Source organism: Azolla caroliniana, unplaced genomic scaffold (genome assembly GCF_043228905.1).
Source record: "Azolla caroliniana isolate FFs.n. ecotype wild unplaced genomic scaffold, voAzoCaro1.0.p SCAF_22, whole genome shotgun sequence".
Lineage (NCBI taxonomy): Eukaryota > Viridiplantae > Streptophyta > Polypodiopsida > Salviniales > Salviniaceae > Azolla > Azolla caroliniana.
In genome coordinates this window covers 5,751,188-5,774,194 of record NW_028230457.1, presented here as the reverse complement: position 1 = coordinate 5,774,194, position 23,007 = coordinate 5,751,188, and the positions used below count along the sequence as shown (strand labels likewise).

The 23,007-nt window shown below is 39.4% G+C and overlaps 1 protein-coding gene across 4 annotated transcripts; it reads left to right on the top strand.

Moving 5' to 3' along the window:
- The first annotated feature begins 506 nt into the window (after positions 1-506).
- LOC147849877 (autophagy-related protein 18g-like) lies at positions 507-21,135 on the top strand. 4 transcript variants are annotated; one of them, XM_087337148.1, is made up of 8 exons: positions 507-1,949; positions 9,157-9,621; positions 9,710-10,120; positions 10,209-10,454; positions 17,862-18,662; positions 18,753-18,916; positions 19,050-19,180; positions 19,272-21,135. In XM_087337148.1, the coding sequence occupies exons 1-8, from the start codon at positions 1,767-1,769 to the stop codon at positions 19,940-19,942; spliced, it is 3,072 nt and encodes a 1,023-aa protein (XP_087193274.1). In that variant the 5' UTR covers positions 507-1,766; the 3' UTR covers positions 19,943-21,135. The 4 variants fall into 4 exon arrangements, with proteins under 4 accessions (XP_087193274.1, XP_087193273.1, XP_087193275.1 ...); XM_087337147.1 differs by having other exon boundaries at positions 19,002-19,180; XM_087337149.1 differs by having other exon boundaries at positions 18,993-19,180; positions 19,359-21,135.
- The last annotated feature ends 1,872 nt before the right edge of the window (positions 21,136-23,007 follow it).

The window sequence follows — 23,007 nt, the reverse complement described above, 5'->3', positions numbered from 1 at the left end:
TGTAAGCTTTTGATTCACATCGGACAGTGTAGATCGCACGCGCCCTTAGCTGAGCGACATGCATCGTCCGTGCTCGCGATTCCCTCGCATACCCTCTTTAATATTTGGTAGCAGTTAGACATGAGCCATACACATACACATACACATACACATACACATACACATACACATACACATACACATACACATACACCGTAGTCTGAAGAGAGTGACATACATACAAATGCATAGACATCGTAGAAGCATATGTTGTTTAATATCTCAAATCACAAAAAAAAGCATCATATGTTTATTTTTGGGGCTGTGTTATTATGTATGTATGTACATACATACATATTGGAAACGTACATCACTCAAAATAAATATTTTTAAATATTTTTCTGAATTTCTGTGAGTATGTATACGATCTGGACAACGAGAATCAGGGCCACATCTCTCTCTCTCTCTCTCTTTCGTCTCTGTCTCTGTCTCTGTCTTTGGCCTTCCTTCTCCTTCCTCTGCTTCCTTCTCCGATTTCCCCATCTCTGCCGAAACCCTAAAACATCCCTCCCCTCTCTCGATTCCTTTCTGACTGCCGAACAAAAATTCTTTCAATTCTTTCCCCCCCCCCCCTCTCTTCCCAATCTTATATATACATATACACACATACATACACATATATATATATATGTATGTCATTCATAGATTCTGTATCTTGAATCAGCAAGACCCCAAATTCTCTCTGCAAACCCTAACCCTTTTGCTTTTCTTCTTTCTCACGCTTCTGTATTGCGTAGACCTGAACAGGTGAAACATCAGATTCTGACGAACAGTCAACTTCTAGGTCAATCTATCTATATATGAAAATCTGAGTAGCCCGTGAAGAAGAAGAAGAAGAAGAAGAAGGAGAAGAAAGATTGATCCTGATCAAAAACCCAAAAGTAGTGGGATGTTATAGTTAAGATGAAGGTTGAGGTTAGGGTTAGGGTTAGGGTTAACTTCTTCAGATAATTGAATCAAGACAAAATCAGAAGAAGAAGAAAGACCGTGAAAGACAAAAATAAATCTAAATCTCCCTTTTTTTAAAGATAAGGGTTAGGTTTTCGACATGAAAATCTGCTATTTTTTCTGCTAACTGATTCAAATCAAAGATAAAAGAAAGAAGAAGAAGAAGACAAATCAAGAAAGACTAAAAAACTTTTCCCTATTTTAGACATGGGAAACTAGGGCTATGTTTAGGGTTAGGATTAAGGTATTGCTATGGCAATCTTGTTCCTCAGCTAACTGATCTCATAAAAATAAAGCAAAGAATAATAATAATAATAATAAGAAAACATCTGAGAAACACTTGACATCCTTTCCCTCTTTTAGAAATGGGAAATTAGGGTTAAGATTTCCTTCTTGTGGAAATCCACTAAATTAACTAACTGATTCAAATAAAATCAAATGCAAGTGGAAGAAGAAGATATATGCTGAACTCAAAATCCATTTCCCCTTATAGAAATGGGAAATTGGAGTTAGGTTACCGTGACATGGGAAACTACTTCAGCTCTGAAACAAATCAAAGCGAAGGGGAAGCCTGAATCATATCAGAAGGAATCTGAAGGGAAAAAAAGATCTAGACACGTGACAGAATCAAGTCTTTTTTGCTCTAATGGGAAATTAGGGTTAGGGCTACTGCGACTTGTAAAACTTCTTTGTCCTATTACTGAATTCAATCTAGTTCAACCCAATAAAATAAAATAAAATTCAAACTGAATTGGATTGATTCACTGGGATTCCCAGGGATGATGAGTGATACTGCATATACTGCCTTGTCACCGAGAAGTGGCAAGAGCAGCAGCCGGTTCTTGCCAAGTTTCCGATCCATCATCCGAAGTGCAAGCAGCTTGGCTTCTACAGTGAGGTCAGCTGGCTCATCTGTTGCATCAACTATCATTTTGGCTGAAGAAGATCGACAATGTGAAGAGGTATGATGATTTTATATTCCTTCAATTCTCACTTAGCTATGAGTAAAATTTTCAGAATATTCTATTCTTTATGGTATGACACGGTCCCTTTGACAAATCATAGTATTTTTTGATCATGGTCACTTTTTTATTTGGATAACCAGATGTTTGCGGATGTCATCGTATTTTTCTATTGTGGTTACTTGTATCTTTGCATAATCAGATGTGTAATGATATCCCAACACCTACATAAGGACACCTTTGAAAATGTTTTTCATGATTTTTGTTTTGCTTTTACTTCGGTAAAAAATGATGCTTCAGTTAATTGGGAATAAAGCTGTCTGACAGCATCTACATCCTTGCGGTGATGTATGAACAACACAATGAGGATGAAGTCACCTCAAGATTTGATAATCATAAACGAGAGCAAGGGGGAGGGGAACTACCTCATGGTGTATGACTGCATTTCTATTCAATATTAAATTGTGCACAACTTGATTCCCACTGGAGACAAATGCGGCAACACAATAAATACATGCAACTCTGTCCGTGCAATATATCTATAAATAATGTATGTATGAATGCATGGATGTATGTATGCATGTATCTTTCCTTCATATCAGTAACTATGATACCATGCCCATTTGAAGTGGGATCAAAAACTGATTTTATTTTATTTGCAATTTTCATAAATATTTTACAGCCAAACATGTAAATATGTCTAGAGTCTCTTTACGTGTTCCTACTGAAATTCCTACTTGTTTGTATGGAGCATATCTCCCTACATATGGTTCCACATATGGAAAAGCTGGGGAATATGATTCATGAATAATATGCTCCATAATCTTCTCATTTCATATTGAGGTTTCCCTCAAGTAATATAAGTTTTCAATCCTGAATTTTAATCTATCAACAAATTAGACTTCTGAGTGAAAGTCCAATACAATGCCTAATATAAGATATTGCAAAATTGGAAAAAATCGATGAATTTGGAAACACAAGTTTATTTCCTTTGTGTTTAGGTTTTTGATACTTTCAAGCATAAGGCATCTTTCTAAACTAATATCTGTTGGTTTAATCATGGTGTCTATCTTTCTCCTTAAACAACTTGCCAATATCTCATTATTTAAACTTCTAACATCAATGCCAGGTAAAATATGTTATGCTAAGACCGTAGATGGACGAGAAAGATAGACTGAAATTGTACAAAACCGAAAACAAGAAACAAAAATACTACACGGTACACAGGTTTTTACGTGGAAACCCTAAAACAGGGGAAAACCACGGGCAACAGATCTTCCACTATAAAACAGAGGTACAGAGAAGGGAAAAGATTACAAATATCTGTAAATCAGTTAATACCCACTTAGGGTTTTGGCTAGTTACACGAAACTATGCTTGTCTCTCTCACGCGCACTCTTACATCTCTTCCTACTCTCTGCTACGCTCGCGTCTGTTCACTACTACATAAGTTTGCCCTAGCTATTCCTATTTATAGGAGTGATATGTTATTATTATTATATACTTAATAATAATAATAAATCGGCTTGACTTGTCGGCCTTGTCTATGACTTGGAGCATCCATCCAATGCAGTCGACTGTCATAGTCGACTCTCTATCTCCTTCAAAGCAGTCGACCACCCGATCGACTCGTTGGTCGATCTGACCGACCATCTTGTATTTTGCTTGTCGATTCTACTTCTGACTTCTTCCTCGACTTTGATTGTCGACTTCTTCCATAGGAGAGGCAAATTCCTAACAAACTCCCCCCTCACTCCTATGGGCACGGTCGGCTAGTCTTGTCTTTTGTCGACAGACTCTGAGTCTTTCCATAGGTAGTGGTTTTGTAAGCATGTCGGATCCACACAAAGGTAAACACTCCCTCATCCACCATCTCGCGTAACCCAATGATACCTTCTCTGTATGTGCTTGGTCCGAGAGTGATACACAGTATTCTTGGCTAGATGTATGGTACTCTGACTATCACAATGGAGCAAGAATTCTCCTTGCTTCATTCCCAGTTCATTGAGAAAAATCCTCATCCATATCAGCTCCTTACCAGCCTCTACAACAGCCATGTATTCTGCCTCTGTGGTCGACAAAGCCACAGTCTTCTGCAGTCTTGACTGCCATGACATTGCCCCCCTTGCATAGGCCATCACATAACCTGATATGGATCGGCCTAAGTCTACAAACCCCGACATGTCTTAATCAGTAAAACCTTTGAACGTAGGTTTTCTGAAACCATACCTAAGGCACACCCTTGAGGTGCCTTTGAAGTACCTATGTAGCCACTTTATTGCTGCCCAGTGTTCTCGACCCGGATTACTCATATATCGGCTCACCGTTCTGACTGCAAATGCTATGTAGTGTCTCGTACAGACCATAGCATACATTAACCGAGGCATATGGTACTTTCCTCATCTCGGCCTTGTCCTTCTCCCCTTTTGGACATTGCCTAGCATTCAACTTGCAATTGGTTGGCAATGCAGACCCGATTGGTTTTGCTTCCGACATGTTGAATCTTTCCAAGATCTTTGACACATACTTTTGTTGTGACAACCATAGCACGTTCTTAGTTCTGTCATGAACTATTTGCATCCTCAATTTTTGCTTTGTTGGTCCAAGATCTTTCATGGAAAACGACTTGCCTAGTGCTTTCTTCAAGCTTGCTATCTTCTTGGTGTCTTGTCCGACCACCAACATGTCGTCAACATATAGCAAGAGAATCAAGAAGTCGCCTTCATCATACTTTTTGACAAACACACAATGATCAACTTGTATTTTATGGAACCCATGTTCCAGCATGAAGAATTCGAACTTCTTGTACCATTAGCGTGGAGCTTGTTTCAGACCATACAAGCTTTTCCTTAGTCGATACACCAGATTCTCTTTTCCTTTCTCCACAAAGCCTTTGGGTTGTTGCATATAGATTTCTTTGTCTAATTCCCCATGCAAGAATGTTGTTTTGACATCCAATTGCACTATCTCCAGATTCCTACCGGCAACAATACCTAGCACTGTTCGAATGGATGTCGTCTTTACGATTGGTGCGAAGATCTCATCAAAGTTGACCCCTTTCTTCTGTTGAAACCCCTTTACTACGATTCAAGCCTTCTATCTGGGTGAGTTGCCATCTTTCCCATTTTTAGCTTGAAGACCCATTTGTTTCTCAGGGCTCTCATACCTTTCGGTAGTTCCACCAAGTCGTAAGTGTAGTTCTCATGCAAGGAATCTATCTCATCTTGCATTGCACTCTGCCATTGCTCCTTGCGCTCGTCTTCCATGGCCTCATAGCATTCTGGCTCATCTTCATCAATCAATAAAACATATTGACTGGCGTATCGTGAGGGTGCTCTCCTTTGTCTGAGTGGATATCTTCCACCTCCCGTAGTCAGCTCAGGTTCGGATGTCTCTGGTGACTCTTCACTCGGCTCGTGTTCATATATGTCGATCAATTGTTGAAGGTCGACCAACTCCGACTCGTATGCCTCTATCGATTTCTGAAGGTCAGTCGACTCTGACTCATTTGTATTTGTCGGTTGCTCTGGGTCTACCAACTCAGATTCGGCTATTCTGACTGGCTGTCTTCTCTCAGTCGACAATGTATGATCGATTGGGGTTGAGTCGATAGTAGTGGGAGTCGACTGGGAAGCCTGTTCCGACTTCTGCTGTTTCCAATCCTCCATTGTCTTGTCTTCTAAGAACACAATGTCCCGACTCCTCACCACTTTCTTGTCGTGTAAATCCCACAGCATGTAGCTGAATTCATCCTCCGAGTATCCCAGGAATATGCATGGTTTCGACTTGCTGTCGAGTTTCGACCTCTGATCCTTTGGTACATGCATATATGCCAGACATTCGAACACCTTCAAGTGTTGATAGGAGACATCTTTAGCTGTCCACACCCTCTGTGGGACATCACCTTTCAGGGGCATTGAGGGAGACCCGTTGTCTTGTCTTCTAAGAACACAATGTCCCGACTCCTCACCACTTTCTTGTCGTGTAAATCCCACAGCATGTAGCTGAATTCATCCTCCGAGTATCCCAGGAATATGCATGGTTTCGACTTGCTGTCGAGTTTCGACCTCTGATCCTTTGGTACATGCATATATGCCAGACATTCGAACACCTTCAAGTGTTGATAGGAGACATCTTTAGCTGTCCACACCCTCTGTGGGACATCACCTTTCAGGGGCATTGAGGGAGACCCGTTGTCTTGTCTTCTAAGAACACAATGTCCCGACTCCTCACCACTTTCTTGTCGTGTAAATCCCACAGCATGTAGCTGAATTCATCCTCCGAGTATCCCAGGAATATGCATGGTTTCGACTTGCTGTCGAGTTTCGACCTCTGATCCTTTGGTACATGCATATATGCCAGACATTCGAACACCTTCAAGTGTTGATAGGAGACATCTTTAGCTGTCCACACCCTCTGTGGGACATCACCTTTCAGGGGCATTGAGGGAGACCCGTTGATCAGATAAACAACCATGTACATTGCCTCAGCCCAACACGATTTCGGCAACTTGCATGCGACAACATGCTCCTCACTCTTTCCATGATAGTTCGATTCATCCTCTCTAGAAGCCCATTCAGCTCAGGGGTCTTAGGCATTGGTTATTGGAGTTGAATACCTTGGGACTTCCAATACTCTTTGAACTGTCCTCTGTACTCGCCACCATTGTCAGTTTGGATAGCCTTCGGCTTCCGACCCAACTCTCTTTCAGCTCTGGCCTGGAACTCTTTGAAGAACGACAATACTTGATCTTTCGACTTTAGTACGAAAGCCCACAACTTTCGACTGTAGTCGTCAATGAACGTTACGAAGTATTGTCCACCACGATGCGATGGAGCATTCACGTAGCACAAGTTTGTGTGTACAAGTTCCAATGCAACTTCTCTTCTCTTTGGTGGTCTTGAGTGGAACACAACTCTATTTTGCTTTCCGACCAGGCAGTCAATACATCTCTCCAAGTGCACTCGTTTTACTTCCGGAAGAAGTTTCTGGTCGGTTAGGATGTGCATGCCTCTCTCGCTCATGTGACTAAGCCTCTTATGCTATAACTCCCCCTATGAGTCGGTTGTCACATTCGCCTCATCTTTGCACAGCTTGGCATGCATCACATACAATGTACCTTGTTTTTGTGCTCGAGCCACTATGAGACTTCCCTTGTAAAACTTCCATGTACCATTTTGAAAACTACCACTGTAGCCTTCATCGTCCAATCTTCTAGTCGATATCAGATTCAGCCTCATATCGGGCACATGTCGAAAATCCCGTAGGATCAGTCTACAACCTGTTGATGTTGTTAGACATACACTTCCAATGCTGGCTATCGTGCATGCTCCATTATCTCCCATCTTTACACAGCCATAGTCACCGGCTGTGTAAGACGAAAAACATTCTCTCGAGGGAGTTATATGGAACGATGCAGCAGAGTCTATCACCCAAGTGCACTCTTATTTGCGAGGTTTACACTCGCTTGCTTGCAAATGAACAAAAGGTCTTCTTCACTTGTAGCCACGGCTGAAATGCCCTTCCCTCAGCAATCTTTCTGGGTTCGATATTGTTTGAAACACCGTTGTCTTTTTTAAGGTGTCGACAGTCCTTCTGGAAATGTCCAGGCTTTCCACAGTAGAAGCATGTGAGCTTTCCTCTGGACTTGGACTTGGCATGAGACTTGTCTCTCCTCTGTGGACTTCTCTGCTTGCTTCTTCCTCTGCCTGAATGTTGTCACATTTGCCTCCTATTGGGACAAGACACCCTTGTCCTTCCTTCTTGTCTCCACGTTTAGGGTACTTGTCTTTACCACTTGTAAGGATAAGTTTTTTTCTTGGCACGCGGTACTGAGAGACACCACTAGCTTCTCCTAGCTATCCGGCAGGGTACATAGTAGTAACAAGGCTTGCATAGCATCATCTAATGGAAACTTTGCTGCTGCAAGTTGATTCACCAACCCCATGAAGGTGTTAATGTGTACCACAATGCTTTCTCCATCTCTGTACTTCAGTCTCATGATCTTTCTCATCATAGAGGTTTTGTTGAGGGCATTCTTCCTCTCATACAACCCTGATAGTTTGTGGTACATTTCATAGGCGTTTGTGTCGTTAGCCATGTGATGTAGGATACTCATGTCTACACATTGTCTGATGGTGGCCACTGCTTTCCTGTTTAGGAGTTTCCAATCAGACTCCAATACCCCTGTGGGTATTTCACTTCTGTCTATGGGTTCGTACAGATCTTTGACTATCAGAAGATCTTCCAGTCCGAGTAGTTGTGCGAGTTCAGGACTATCATACCTGGGAAGATGTTCACACCTCCTTCCATTCTTGCACCTCAAGCTCTGATACTAGTTTGTTATGCTAAGACCGTAGATGGACGAGAAAGATAGGCTGAAAATGTACAAAACAGAAAACAAGAATACACGGTACACAGGTTTTTACGTGGAAACCCTAAAACAGGGGAAAACCACGGGCAACAGATCTTCCACTATAAAACAGAGGTACAGAGAAGGGAAAAGATTACAAATCTCTGTAAATCAGAGAATATCCACTTAGGGTTTTGGCTAGTTCCACTAAACTATGCCTGTCTCTTTCACGTGCACTCTCGCATCTCTTCCTACTCTCTGCTACGCATGCTTCTGTTCACTACTACATAAGTTTGCCCTAGCTATTCCCATTTATAGGAGTGATATGTTATTGTTATTATATACTTAATAATAATAATAAATTGGCTTGACTTGTCGGCCTTGTCTTCGACTTGGTGCATCCATCCAATGCAGTCGACTGTCATAGTCGACTCTCTATCTCCTTCAAAGCAGTCAACACCCCTCGACTCGCTGGTCGATCCGACCGACCATCCTGTATTTGCTTGTCGATTCGACTGCCGACTTCTTGCTTGATTTTGATTGTCGACTTCTTCCATAGGAGGGATAAATTCCTATCAAAATATTGATGCCTCATGTTGAGGCTGAATATGTTTAGGCAATAAAAATATACAGAAACAGTAGAATTACTGGAAAAGCAAATTCTTTAGTTTGCCAAAATGCAAATGGAAGGAAGAAATTCATGTGAAAGTTTTGAAGTACAAATATTTAAAGATTTCCCTAACTCATCTACTATTAATGGGTCGAATAATGCAGTCACTATTGTTAAATCCATTTTTTTAGAACCATAAAGCAACTTTTTCAAATCCTGCAGATGTTTTGTCTCTGTGTTTGCAGGTGCAATGGGCAGGATTTGATAGAATAGAATTAGGACGAGCAGACATTCGGCGTGTTCTACTATTAACGTATCTAAATGGATTTCAAGTTTGGGATGTAGAAGATGCAAATGATGTGTGGGAGCTTGTTTCTAAACGAGATGGTCCAGTTGCTTTCTTAAGGGTCCAACCACAGCCCTTTCCAGAAACATGTGATGGAATGTTAAAGGCTGCTCGGCCCTTATTGCTAGTTGTAACCACAGATTCTACACCTTGTAGGAGCAGTGGAGTTCATAGTGGATTATCAAATGGATGTAGTCCAGTTGTAGGAAGCTCCCCTTCTCTTGTCGAGAATCCATTCATTCCTACTCTAGTCAAATTCTACTCTTTAAGAAACCATACATATGTACATACTTTAAGGTTTCGCACTGCTATATATGCGGTTCGTTGCAGTCCCAGAATTGTTGCTGTTGCACTTGCTGCTCAAGTATGTTTTTTTGAATTTCTAAACATTTCCGATGGAGTTGCATAATTATTTTCTCTACTATTGTGTTCTTATTGTATTTTCCTTGCAGCTATATTGTTTTGATGCTGAAACACTACAGAGTACATTCAGTGTGCTGACATACCCTTTACCTCAACCTGGATCAAATACCCTAAATTTTGGGTATGGTGCTATGGCTGTTGGACCAAGATGGCTGGCTTATGCTGCGAACCAACCTCTTGTCTCTAATACTGGACGTGTTTCACCCCAACATCTCTCCCCTTCTCCTGGTGTTAGTCCATCCACTTCTCCTGCTAATGCCAGTTTGGTTACACATTATGCAAAGGAATCAAGTAAACAAATTGCAGCCGGAATTGTGACATTGGGTGATCTTGGGTATAAAGCAATATCAAGGTACTATTCAGACGGTTCTGGATCACCAGTCCAGGGAAGTTCGTTTCTAAAAGGAACCTCGAATGGTTATCCTGAACATGCTGGAACAGTGAGTGGTGCAGCCTTTTGTTTTCGTTTTGACAGTATATGCCACTGTAGAAGTCTAAGTGTTGATTTATCAATTTCATTTGCATTAGGTGATTGTCCGTGATTTTGTTACGAAAGCTGTGATCTCTCAATTTAGAGCACACACAAGCCCTCTTTCTGCACTATGCTTTAATCCCACCGGAACCTTATTAGTCACTGCCTCTATTCATGGGCATACTATAAATATCTTCAGGATAATGCCAGTTACAAATATGAATGGAGCAAACACAGGCATATATGATGCAAGTGCGGCACATATACATCTCTATAAGCTTTCTCGGGGAATGACTAATGCGGTATGATTCTCTACTTCAGAGTTGATAAGGTTTATGCATCACTGTTTGTATTATGTTGGTCACAGCTGGTTTCAAACTTTCCTGTTAGTAATGATGGGCTTAACTATATGCTAAGAGAATAAAAAACAAAGATTTTAAGCTTGCATATTTGTCATTGTGCAGGCAATTTAAAACTTTTTATAGCTAGTAACAAATATCACAATTATATTGTTTATCTGGCGTTTTCTGAAAATTTGATAATTTTTGTTTGGTTATTTAACTTACTTTGTGTAATTTTAATTCAACACAACTTTACTGTACTAGAAAATCAGCTAGGCAGTCCATGTGTAAATGATTCTGAGAAGCTCTTGAGGTTAACGTCTTCCTTTTTTTATCGTCCAAATACGAACCAAACAGTTTTGAGATTCATGACCTTTGAACTCACCAAAAAATCAATGACTGAAGTAGATTTATAAAGTCTCTAAATGTGGTTTGAATGGTTATATGGTTAAACCTTTACAGCTGGTTGATTTTTGTATCATTAGGAATCTAGTCCTAGATTGCAGTTTTTACTGTATAATAATTGTGCACATACATGACATACACAAAACGAGTAACATTTTTGAAGGACTGAATTTCTGAGATTAAGAAAAGTCCCTTTCAAATTACTGATAAAGGACCAAAAATCCAAAATCTACAAAACAGTGTAGCAGCATCAAATTAGAAGTGGAAAATTATGTATAGTTGGATGGATCATGCTTCAATAGAAAAAGCTTTAATGTTCACGCAAGTGCTTGTTCACATCAAGCATTCTCTTCAAGCACTTAATCTGAATAACATTGGTCTCTTGCTTCATCTTCAGATTCTGTGAACTCTTGCATTCTTTGAGTACCTTTCTGCCCAGATGCTCTGTAGTAACATTTTTATTTGCTGATATCCCAGGGTCTTTTAGAAGAGATCTACACAATTGTCCACTGATGACTGATACTCCAATGTCACCTTCTCATTTGCAATGAGTACTTGAAATGGCTGCAAGTGATACTCCAATGTCACCTTCTCATTTGCAATGAGTACTCGAAATGGGTGCAAGTGCCACCTTTATCCGCTGTTAATCCCTTTAGATCTTTACTTCTCCCCGTCCTTTACTCCCACTGAATGTTGGGTATATAAGTTCAAGAACTCTCCATTTGTACATTAATAAAGGCATATTTCACACTATAGTTCTCTTAAGAGCTTCTAGGACATATTTAGGTCACTTGGCGACTGCAAACTGGTTCAAGTGCCACAAAATCACATTCTAACAAAACAATATATATTTGCCCCTTAAAACAGATTATTAGGCAGCTCCCAAAACATACGTTTATTGCCTCCCTCTCCTTTTGTGTTTTCTCTACACCTAAGTCATTTTCTCTCTACTGTAACTCCTGCAACCAGTACACCATTACACGCAAGTGGTACCAAATGAACCTTTTGGGCTCCTCTTTTCATTTGGTATCTGAAAAAACTTATAATTCTTGCTACAAAATTGCTGCAAACAAAAGAGTGCTGCTGCTGATTCAGTTCTCCTCTTCATGCTTCTTGGAGAAGTTTCATCCCGAGATTATGTCCAATAAGAGGAATCTCATAAATGCCTGCTGTTTGTAGGTATTCTAGTGCAGGAAAACTTTGATAGAATGGTACCATTGTGGTAGAAAACGCCACAAGAAGCTTGATTCCAGGTACTTTAAGAAAGAACTTGAATGTACAAAGAATGCAATGACAAGAAGGATGCAAAATAGACTAATTATGAGGATACAAATTGCTGTAAGGGAAAATAGAAGGGTAAATTGGTTCCTAATATGGTCATTGAAGAGCTATTTGATGCAGAGTAATTTCTTTGTGCCACATTATTTTTGGATGATTCTTTCACACTTCATGGCCAAGATAAGCAAATAATTAAATGTGACATTATTGATGCATCACTTATTGTTAATGATGCATCAATGAATCAAACTTGAATTATATAGTCAAAGGCCTCATTCGATGTGACTCCTGTCTGAAACATTTTTCCACTCTTGATGCAGAAAAGATCTATTTGGCTACTACACATTTGGCTCTTAATGATGGCCAAGAACTTGTATTGTATATTGTCAAATATGTTCTTGGCATTGAAAAGAGTCTATTGTTTGTTGATAAGATGGACATATTGTATTGTATAAGGATGATGAAGGATAGGTAGCAGCGGCTGCTTTATGTATCTCAAGAAAAGTACATTGAAAGTGTGTTTGAAGGGCTCAACATGGAAAGTACCTTTGCAGCCGTATGTCAAATTAAGCAGTTAAATTAAAGTCTGTACCATATGCTTAGGTTATGGTTCCTTGATGTATGCTGTGGTTTCTACAAGATCAGACATTGAATATATAGTGGGAATTAACAGGCTCATGGCTAATCTTGGCAAGTTATATTTGGAAGCCATCAAGTCAATTATGAGATATTTGTGTTGAAAATAGTAAATTGTCTTATGTTATAGAAAGGAACCATCGGAGTTACATGGATTCTGTGACTCTGAAATCTTAGGTGATGTGAATATATCTTTAGACTTGCAAGTGGTGCAGTTTCATGGTGTTCTGATTGCAGAAGATTGTTACATTACCTATGATTGAGCCTGAATATATGTCAGTGACTGAGGCTTCCAAAGAAGCCATATTATTGGTGGTGTGCATTAAGCACATTGATGTGCTGATATTACTTCATCAGGGAAGTTATAGATGGATGCATCTCATTGCAATATTATAGAGAATCCTATAGACGCTCTCACGAAGTGCCTCTCAAAGGCACAAAATCAACATTGTCTTGAGCTAGTGGGAGTTACATAACTGAAAGGATCCTCCTTGGGCCTTAAATTGGGAGGTTATTGGGTATAAAGGTTCAAGAACTCCATTTTCACATTTTAATGGCCTATTCAGATTATAGCGCTCTTAAGAGTTTCGTTTCTAGGAAATATATGGGTCGTTTGGCTAGTGATCTGCCTCCAGTGCCCATGCTCTAAAATGACATTCTAATAAAACAATATACTTTTGCCTCTTAAAATAGACCTATGTGTATCTCCTCCCTCTCCTATGTGTTTTCTCTGACTTGAGAATTGACCTATGATAGAGATCTTTCGAAGACAAAAGCTACAATATATCTAACTTGAGAATCTCACATGTGCCAAAAACCAGATTCCCTCATTTCTTCTCATCTTAGTTACTTTTATATGTACTGTGTAATTTATTTTATTTTGATTTGTTCTCAAATACGAGACAACACTTAAGATGTAATCTCTTGTTTGGTCTTATAGGCCATTTTGGCCTCTTAAAAGACGTTAATATATCTTTCTAATCCTCTGTGTTTTCTGCAATGTCAATGTCTGTTTGCATTTTCTGCAATTTCTGTCCTCTGCGTTTTCTACAATGCCTGATCGTCTGCGTTTTCTGCCAAATCTGATTCCTTGCATTTTATTCCAAATCTGTTCCTCTGTGTTTTCTGCCCAGTAGAAATTCCTGGAATTTATATTGTTCCCTCTGCCCTCAGCATTTCATGCCCTGTATCGGCTGTCCTAAGACACCATGGAGTCTGAATGGACAGAAAATTAAAAGATGGATCTAACATGCACGACGAGGGTCCAAATCCATGGAAGACCCCAAGAAGATACGATAGACGAAAAGGACGGGATGGAAGCACACCAAATAGTGTTAGAAGGGAGCACAAGGCATCCAGAACGCGGGCCCCATTTGACATTCCATTTGATGTCGAAAATGGGAAACATGATCTATTACGCCATTTGATTGTGCAAAAGATCAATCTTATTAGATAGGATATCAAAATAACACTAAAAGAAGAAATGAAAAAGGAGATAGAGAAACCGAAAACAGAGTTGTATGCCTCTCTCAAGACTGAGTTATTAGAAGAGATGCGAAAAGACATAATAAGCCATGTGAAGAAATCACACTTAGAGCTCAAGGATGACATGACACAATACCTTAAGGATGAAATATCCTCAAGTAAGGTTGAGTTAGGAGATATAAAAGTGGATTTAGAAAAAGGGCAAGAAGCAGTGGAAAGATGCATCTCTATAGGGAAAGCCAATGCCACTAAGGAAATGCAAACATGGGCAGACATGGCCAAAGATGCCAAAGCTCAAGCTGAGCACGCCCAAAACGAAATTAAAGCAAATGCTCCTTGGATAGAGGTAGTGAAAAAACAAAAAGGAACATCCATGGATAGGATGGCAATGATGAATGATACATTAGAAGAAGAAGCCAAGAGGAAAGCTCGTGTGTTGCATGTACGAGTGGTTGGTTGGGCCGAAAAGGAAAGTCCACAAGAAGATGCCAAGAATCTCGGAACACAGATTGGAGCATCAGATATTCCATTTGCTTCAACATGGAGGGTGGGAAGAGATGAGTCTAGAGCTAAAGCCCTTATAATCCGCTTCATGGATATTGACAAGAAAAAAGCTTTCCTCTCTAAAAGAAAGGCACTCAAGGGTGAAAAAATATACTTAGATAACGATCTCACTCTAGCCCAAGTAGCACATTGCAAAGAAAACATGCCACGAGTGCTTGATGCAAGAAAGGAAGGAAAATGGACCCTATATAGAGATGGCAAGGTCATTATTACAGAGAAGAGAACCGCATGATGATATATGGCCTATGAGACCCTATGCATGATCATATGGAATTACAACGGCTCTCTATGGACAGATGTCGGATATTTTGAAGATACATTGAAAAACACAGATATTGCTATGTATATAGAGACTCACCAATGCACGGCTAGCAAACTCCCTGAGGTACAAGGATATAGATGGGAGTCAATATGTCGCCCCCAACCTCGGACACGGGGAAGCACTAGAGGTTCGGGAGGAGTGGCTGTGCTATACAAAAAGGAGCTCCATGATAGAGTGCATGTTGTCCATAAGGATGTAGATGCACGCTGCATGTGGATACGAATAAAAAGAGGGGATCTTAGGGAGTTATATATTGCAATTTGCTACTTTCCACCTGCCTACTCAAGGTTTGCACCTCTAGGTGAATCGCCATATCTACCTCTATATGATGATATCATAAGATTTGCTACTATGGGGGACATAATACTATTAGGAGATTTTAATGCACGAACCAAGGATGAACAAATAACTATGTTTAACACCAACGAGGCTGTTTATGGAGAAGTTATGGCAGAAGAGATTGGTCTAAAGCGACAAGCTCAAGATATGAGTGTTATAACTTAATATGGAAAACACTTTCTAGCCTTGGGAAGTGTGCATGGATTTGTGATATATAATGGCTTGTCACAATGGCCTGGATCAGATGCTTTGACATGTTGGAACCCAAAAGGGGGTGCAAGCACAGTCAACTATCTAATGGGGACTCCATCTCTTATACCTGAAATAAAAGTGTTCACTATATCGGGTAGACCTATTGGTTTGGCATCAGATCATGATATCTACGCTTCGAGGTAAAGGATGGATGCACAAAGGATGTATATGCTAAGGAGAGTGGGCTGGCTAAGTATCTATTTACTCGCGAGACAATTGATGTGTATAGTGGTGGTGTATGCAATGGCATGCTAGATTTGGATATTTCGCACCCCTTGAAGAACTTACCCGAGGATTGTCCAAATCATTGCATAAAGCAGCCACAAATGCCTTCCCTCACACAACGGCTAATCCCCCCAAACTTGGTAGAGTAATACTTGGAAAACAAGATAACATGGATCAGCCCCAAAATATCACTTGGTACAAAGATGGCCCACTATAAGACACACTTCTTACACACTACGGAGGATGGATTCATCATCAGGCCACCTTATATGGACATACATCTATCCTATGCTTTGCGTAGTGTGATAGGGCATCTGCGAACTTCATCACATCAGTTATAGATTGAGGTAGGCAGATGTACAGGATTACCTGCCAATTGTGTCATCAAGGAGTGGAATGCGAAGAACACTATGTTTGCCATTGTTGTGTATTTTATGAAATCAGAGGGAGATACCATTGCCTCTTTAAACAAGGCTTTATTTTTGACCTCGTAAAAGAGAGATACCATTTTGACCTCGTAAAAGACGTTAATGTATCTTTTTTTCTTTATTTCTACCCCGCTTAGCTGACAATACAAAATTCATATTCTATTGATTGTGAATCCCCCTCTACAGATCTTCTTCTTGAAGTAACACCAAAAATGTCTCCAAACGAAATTGGGCGATTTTTAGCTTGAGTTGTCAATGTTGTGACCATGCCATCAAACTTCAGAGCAGTGCATGGATAAATCTCTGCACCTACCCCCTTCCAAACTTCACCAACCTGAAATGACCATCTGGTCCCATGTACTTTATCTGCATGATAAACATCTCCGTTTTCTACCATTCCATATCTGCTTTGTGGCTAACTAATTCTTCGACCTTTATATCCGTGTCATTTTGCATTCCATATTCATTCCACATTTTTCTCATGTTGGACATGTGCTGAGAATGCGTTGGCACTGAAAGGTGGGTTATGATCATAATGATTTCATACATGGCATCACATTCCGCCTTCTACTTGCTTGCAGATCTGCAATGTTTGGTAATCAGACCATTGGTTTATTTGGATCTACAGTTTCCACTGGCTCTGCATCAGTTCTGCCCACAATGTCTAAAAGTTGATGGATCCAAAATGTCTAGCTGATCTTGAACTTCAAAAGCATTGGTGTTCGTGACCGCAATTTGATAGGACCCAATTCCCCTTGTTCTATGATACCACGTTAAACTGCATGAGACATCCTAGTGTGTTCACAATGAGATCAAACAACATCATAAATACAATGGAAGCTCTAAAGAAAATGTATAGCACAGCGTTCAAACATGATTCCCTTGGAAGGAATGATACAACAGACACTACAAGCTCACGAGCTGTTAAACCAGCAAATATAGATACAACAATGGCCTTAGTGCTTTGACAACCTTAGTTTGTTTAAATAAGGTTGTTTTTATGCATGGTCATACAAACTGCCACCATACAGCTAATGCATTGACACCCACTCCTTGACTGTTGGTCATGAGGTCAGTTGGTATTTTCTCATACCAAGAGATGGAACTTCATGCTTGGGCCGAAAAAGACCCCTGGTTTCTCTCAGCGCGTGACATACTCATAGAAATTGTTTGTAATCCAACCACATCATTTAATCTTTGTTATGTCTGTAGAAGCGTGTCATTATTGTAATTCCCAAACAATGGCATAATGTATTTTTGTATGCAATCTAGAGTATATATGTTAATCTCTTCTACACACAACAATGGGTAAGCAAAGTGTCATGCATAAAATAATATTGTAAGTAAAATTTTATCCAAAACTTATGTATGTCATTCCATCATTTCAAGGTCATGTATGAAATTCCCAGGTTTTTGAAAGTTGTTTGTTGACAGGTTATACAAGACATAGCTTTCAGTGAAGATAGTCACTGGATTGCAGTTAGCTCAACCAGGGGTACAAATCATCTATTTGCTATATCACCATTTGGGGGCACAGCAAAGCCAACCACAAAAGCTGATCATGTATTTGGAGCAAATAAACCATGGTGGTCAAACATGGGTCTGATAAAATCTAATCAGCAAACATATTCTTTTGCACCCCCACCTACTGTACATGCATCTGCGATTAGTAGAATAAAGAATGGGAATAGTGGATGGTGTGGTACAATGATGGATGCTGCGGCAGCAGCTGCTGCCACTGCCTCGAATGGGAAGATGAGTACTTCCCTCGGGCCAGCTGCAGTAGCTGTCACATTTCATGATGGTCGGGGTCACAAGCCTGAGATAGGTGGGGACGACCATAATGGCTTAAAAGAGCAACTCTGGGTGCTTTCTTCATCTGGGCACCTTATTCGGTATGGCCTTCACCTTACAGAAGGCTATGCAGAAAACATTCTTCCTTCTCAAAACTCATCTATAGAGGCACCGACAGATGTGAGAGTGACGGTAGAACCTTTGCAGAAATGGGATGTGTGTCGTCGACTCAATTGGGTCGAACGAGAAGAGAAAATTGATAACTCTGTTACTAATGTTTCTCATGATGTACCGAGCTGTGCTAATGTGGGATCGTGCTATAACAATGGAGCATTTTCTGATCGTGAGGATTTTATCTCCTCGGAGATGCGCCAGTTGTTTTTGTCAAATGCTGAAGTATCTATGCACCATTTTAAGCCTCCTGTGTGGGCAAAACCTGAGGTATATGTGTTAAATTTTGGAAATTATCAGGGTCTCCATGGATTCTTGGCATTTTCTTACCGTACACTCCATGCACAATTTATTGTACAGGTGTGTTTTCAAGTTTTTATAGATACTGGTACAGATGGGGCAGAGAGTGCTGGTGGAGAGGTTGAAATCGAAAAGTTCAATACTCGAGTAGTAAAAGTGAGGAATCGGGATTTGGTGCCTGTTTTCGATAGGTTCAAGGAATACCAATTTGGAGAGGACCCAAGGTGATAAGACATAAATCTGATATAGGTCAAAAAGTTATTTTTCTTCATTATCCATTTAATGCTTACATTTGTTCAGAGACAATAGCCTCATGTGCTCAAAAGATGACCTTCCATCACGAGTCCTTTATTCCAGCATACCAAATGGAATCATGGGTGTAGATATTGGAGTGTTACCGATCCAGCAGTCTCGCAGTGGAGGTAGTTGTGTCTCTGATGGAAGTGTATATAGCTCATCTAATGTGGCTGCTCATCAACCTTACCAAGGTGCAAAAGTAAATTTGTTTGGTTAGGAATGTTTATAATATAGATATTGGATTTTAGTATGTTTGCTAGATGAAAACAACTATTTTCACAGATTCTCCGGTACATCTGATCCCAAGTTTCCTTCGGAGTCCAGGTCATGGAGAGGCCACCAGGACATTGCAAGGTGCATATTTTGCAGGCATTAATGCAATGCGGGGAGGAGTGAATACTGAAGCAAGCCTTTCTGGAGAGATTGAACAACACCACAAAATAGAAGATGTAGTGTTTTCTAATGTGAAAAGGAGTGCTATGACCCTTGTAATGGAAAATGGCACCTCTTTTGCTTCCACTAACGGACATATCAATGTGTGTGATAAGTTCCTAACAAAGCATCCTGAGATGAATATCATCACACTTGGTAGTCCACAGGATGGGGCTGGCTCGCATGCATATGGGTCATCAGGTTTGGATAAGATTCTGTCCAATGACAATGTTCTAGATCAAGTGGATAGTTTCGGTTTGCATGAATATGATGTCCCGACAGAGGAGGTTGAAAGCAATGATGGTAATAGCAAGAGTGAAGAACATGGAGAAGATGGTTGGGATGGTGCGATTGAAGGAGAGGATGGGTGGGAGGGTGCCATGTTTCCTTTTGCCGAAGGTATGATTTTATCGCTTTTCTCAATGAATAAAAGAAATTGGAACAGAACCGATAATACCCCTAAGATTTTACCGATTTACCTGGATACCACTCAGCTATTTGCAATGTGCATCATTAATTAGGCTTAAATCAATGATTGATTTTCATCTGATTTGAAAATTCTTTCCTTGGCAGTTGCCTCTATTAACCTGTTAATTAATTTATCAACAAAATTTCTTAAAAGTTAGCGATTTACTGCTTTATCAATTCAAAGACCCATGCAAACTAAGTAAAGTTAGCCACCAACTCAATGAGCCTATGAATAGCTAGTAAGAGGCTAATTAACTAACCATCTTATATATCACTTGCTAATTAATCTGAATTGGATGAGAACTGATTAATCTGAATTGGATTCTAACTAAATTAAACTAGAATGATAGCTAGTAAGAGGCTAACGGATTAACCAGCTTATATATGACTTGCTAATTAATCAGAATTGGATACAAACTGATTAATATGAATTGGATGAGAACTGATTAATCTGAACTGAATGCTAACTAAACTACCCAAAAAAAATCATCATATATGAACTGCTGAAGTAAGTGATCAAAACTACAAGGACGTCTTGGTATTCTGTTAATTTTACAAAAATGAAGGGTATTCGTGTAATTCTATCAACTACAAGGACTATGATAAATGTGCAAAAAGCTGACAACGGTATATTAATGTTTCTATTTCAAAATAAAGTTTTCGATTATTGTTTTTACTTAGATAAATCTTCTGATGCTGAGGTACCATGTGGCATTGTTTTTATGTAAATAAACAGATTGCTGAAATGCTCCGTTGTTCCATAGCGGAATTTGTTTAATATTTTGATGCTGCTGCCCGTGTTCATAGAATACACGAAGCGAGACCTTTACAAAAAAGAACTGTGCCATATTACAATCTATGACTATCTTTGAACTACAATATTTGCACACTATCTGGAACATGTTCTGAAACATGAGAAACGAGGTATAGTATATACATATATATATATATATGTAAAATACACTCGTACTCAACTCATGGCTGCAAATATTACTGTATGTATATTTGTAAATATCCTTAAAAGGCCTATGTAGAGTGGGCTTAACTGAGGTTGGTTAGATTGGATCCAAAGGATCTGAATTGATTCTAGCAATAATTGGAATCTTGTTCATTGTTTGTGCATGTTACGTGATTAACCCTTATAGCAGACATAACTTTCAAGTTCTTTTTTTGGGGAGTAAGTTGCTATTTAAAATGAATTGTAGAAATTATTGAGTTATCTGTAATGGAATTTTTATGTTCCCTTGTTTTCTTTGTAATGGGCAATGATATTTAACCACTATGCTGCATGCTTATGACAACTAATTCATGACTTGACCAAGAAATCACAGGTTCGATTGCATAGCAAGAAACCAAACCATCCATGGTAATAAGATCCGTGTAAGGTATGGGAGTAAGTTGCCATTTGAAATAAATATTGAAAGTAGTGACGAACCTGTAATTTCATGGTTTCTTTTCGTTTCTAATGGGCAATGGCAATGGTATTACTATGTTGTATGCTTACACAACTAATTCATGTCTTGACGAAAAACACTAGAGATGCGATTGCATGGCAAGAAGCCAAATCATTGTTGGTAATAGCTCCACAGTAGGCTATGATGTTGAATTGTGAATGAAGATCTCTCAAATAGCTGATATAGTTGTGCACTCTAGAATGTGAAACAAAGATGAATGCATTCTAGATAAGTCCAGCCATGCCAACAATGTAGATAACATGAATTAGTGGAAGACAAACATTGTACATGGGTCTGTGCAATATGTGATTTTCAGTTTTTAGGATTTATATGGTAACAAAATGCCAAACCTAGGTGTGCCATTGGGCAAAATAGCAACTTACTAGTGATAGGTCTTAGAATATTTGGTCAGCATAATGCACCCGGGGCTTAGCAACATTTGCTGAATGAATTTGAAAAGCTAATGATCCAATAAAAGTGGCCCTATTTAATTTATAGGAGCATTGTTGTAGGTAGAACACCAAAACACAATTGTACAAGGCTTGAGAGAGAATGCATCAAGAAGAAGTTCATTAGTCAGGTTAGTAGGAAAAGAAATTATTCTTCCATGATTGGAAAAGAAATTAGTCTTCCATGATTATGCAATGTGCGCACAATGACTAGCCCACCTTGGGAATGTGGAATAGGTCTAGGAGAATGTCAACGCTTCTCTCAATCTTGGAACATGTATTGTCTGTTCAAAGTTAGGATTTCAGCTCCAACATTACTAGGGCAAGTTATTTTGTAAGGTTATCAACCACCTATTCATGAGTTATGGCCTAACTAAGTCATAATTCTTGTTAAGGATAACCACCACCTATTGATGAGTTGATAAGTAATTCAAAGTCATATTTCTTTGTTGAACTTTCTCCTTGATATGCAACGAACTAAGGAAATTGATCTATCAAGGAAAAAGTATTTTGAAAGTATGTACACACACACACACACATACATATAATGTCCACGAGAGATTGATTGTGATTTTTGAGCTTGGGTTCTCTCAATTTTATGACTTTGATGGTATGATGTCAATCATCATGCCAACTACTTGAGAACCATTTATCAACACCGAATCGCATGGGGTGAGGTGCAATATTGGACTTACCTATGCATGTGGCGGCTCACGGATTATTGTTATTGCAAGAAATGTGTCACACTTACAACCATGGATATCTATGGTTCAATATTTTGTTGAGGGTGTGACACATGGGAGGACAACGATTAAGATATCTTGGTTTAAATACTTAAGGAAATACGAACTTAAAGTTCCTTGTTCTTCATGTGCTTAACACTTGCTTGTTTCATGGCAAGTGGTAAGACTAAAGTTTTACAAATGAGTATTAATCTCTTGTACTATTGCTTCATTTAGTTTCTTCAGTGGATTTCATCTAAGACTGGACAAAAATGAAAATGATGTAACTTTGATTATGGATGTTGGCATAGCTTGAAATGTGGTTGGTATTTTAAATTCCCCAAAGTGTCCATTTAGAGAGTATTGATTGGGGGTTTACCTTTGGAATTGACACTAGAGAAATGCACATGAACAACATGCAATTGTAACTTTTGCAATATTTGAACGGAGGATAGTGCTCATTGTTTCATACAATATTTGATTAGATTTGAGG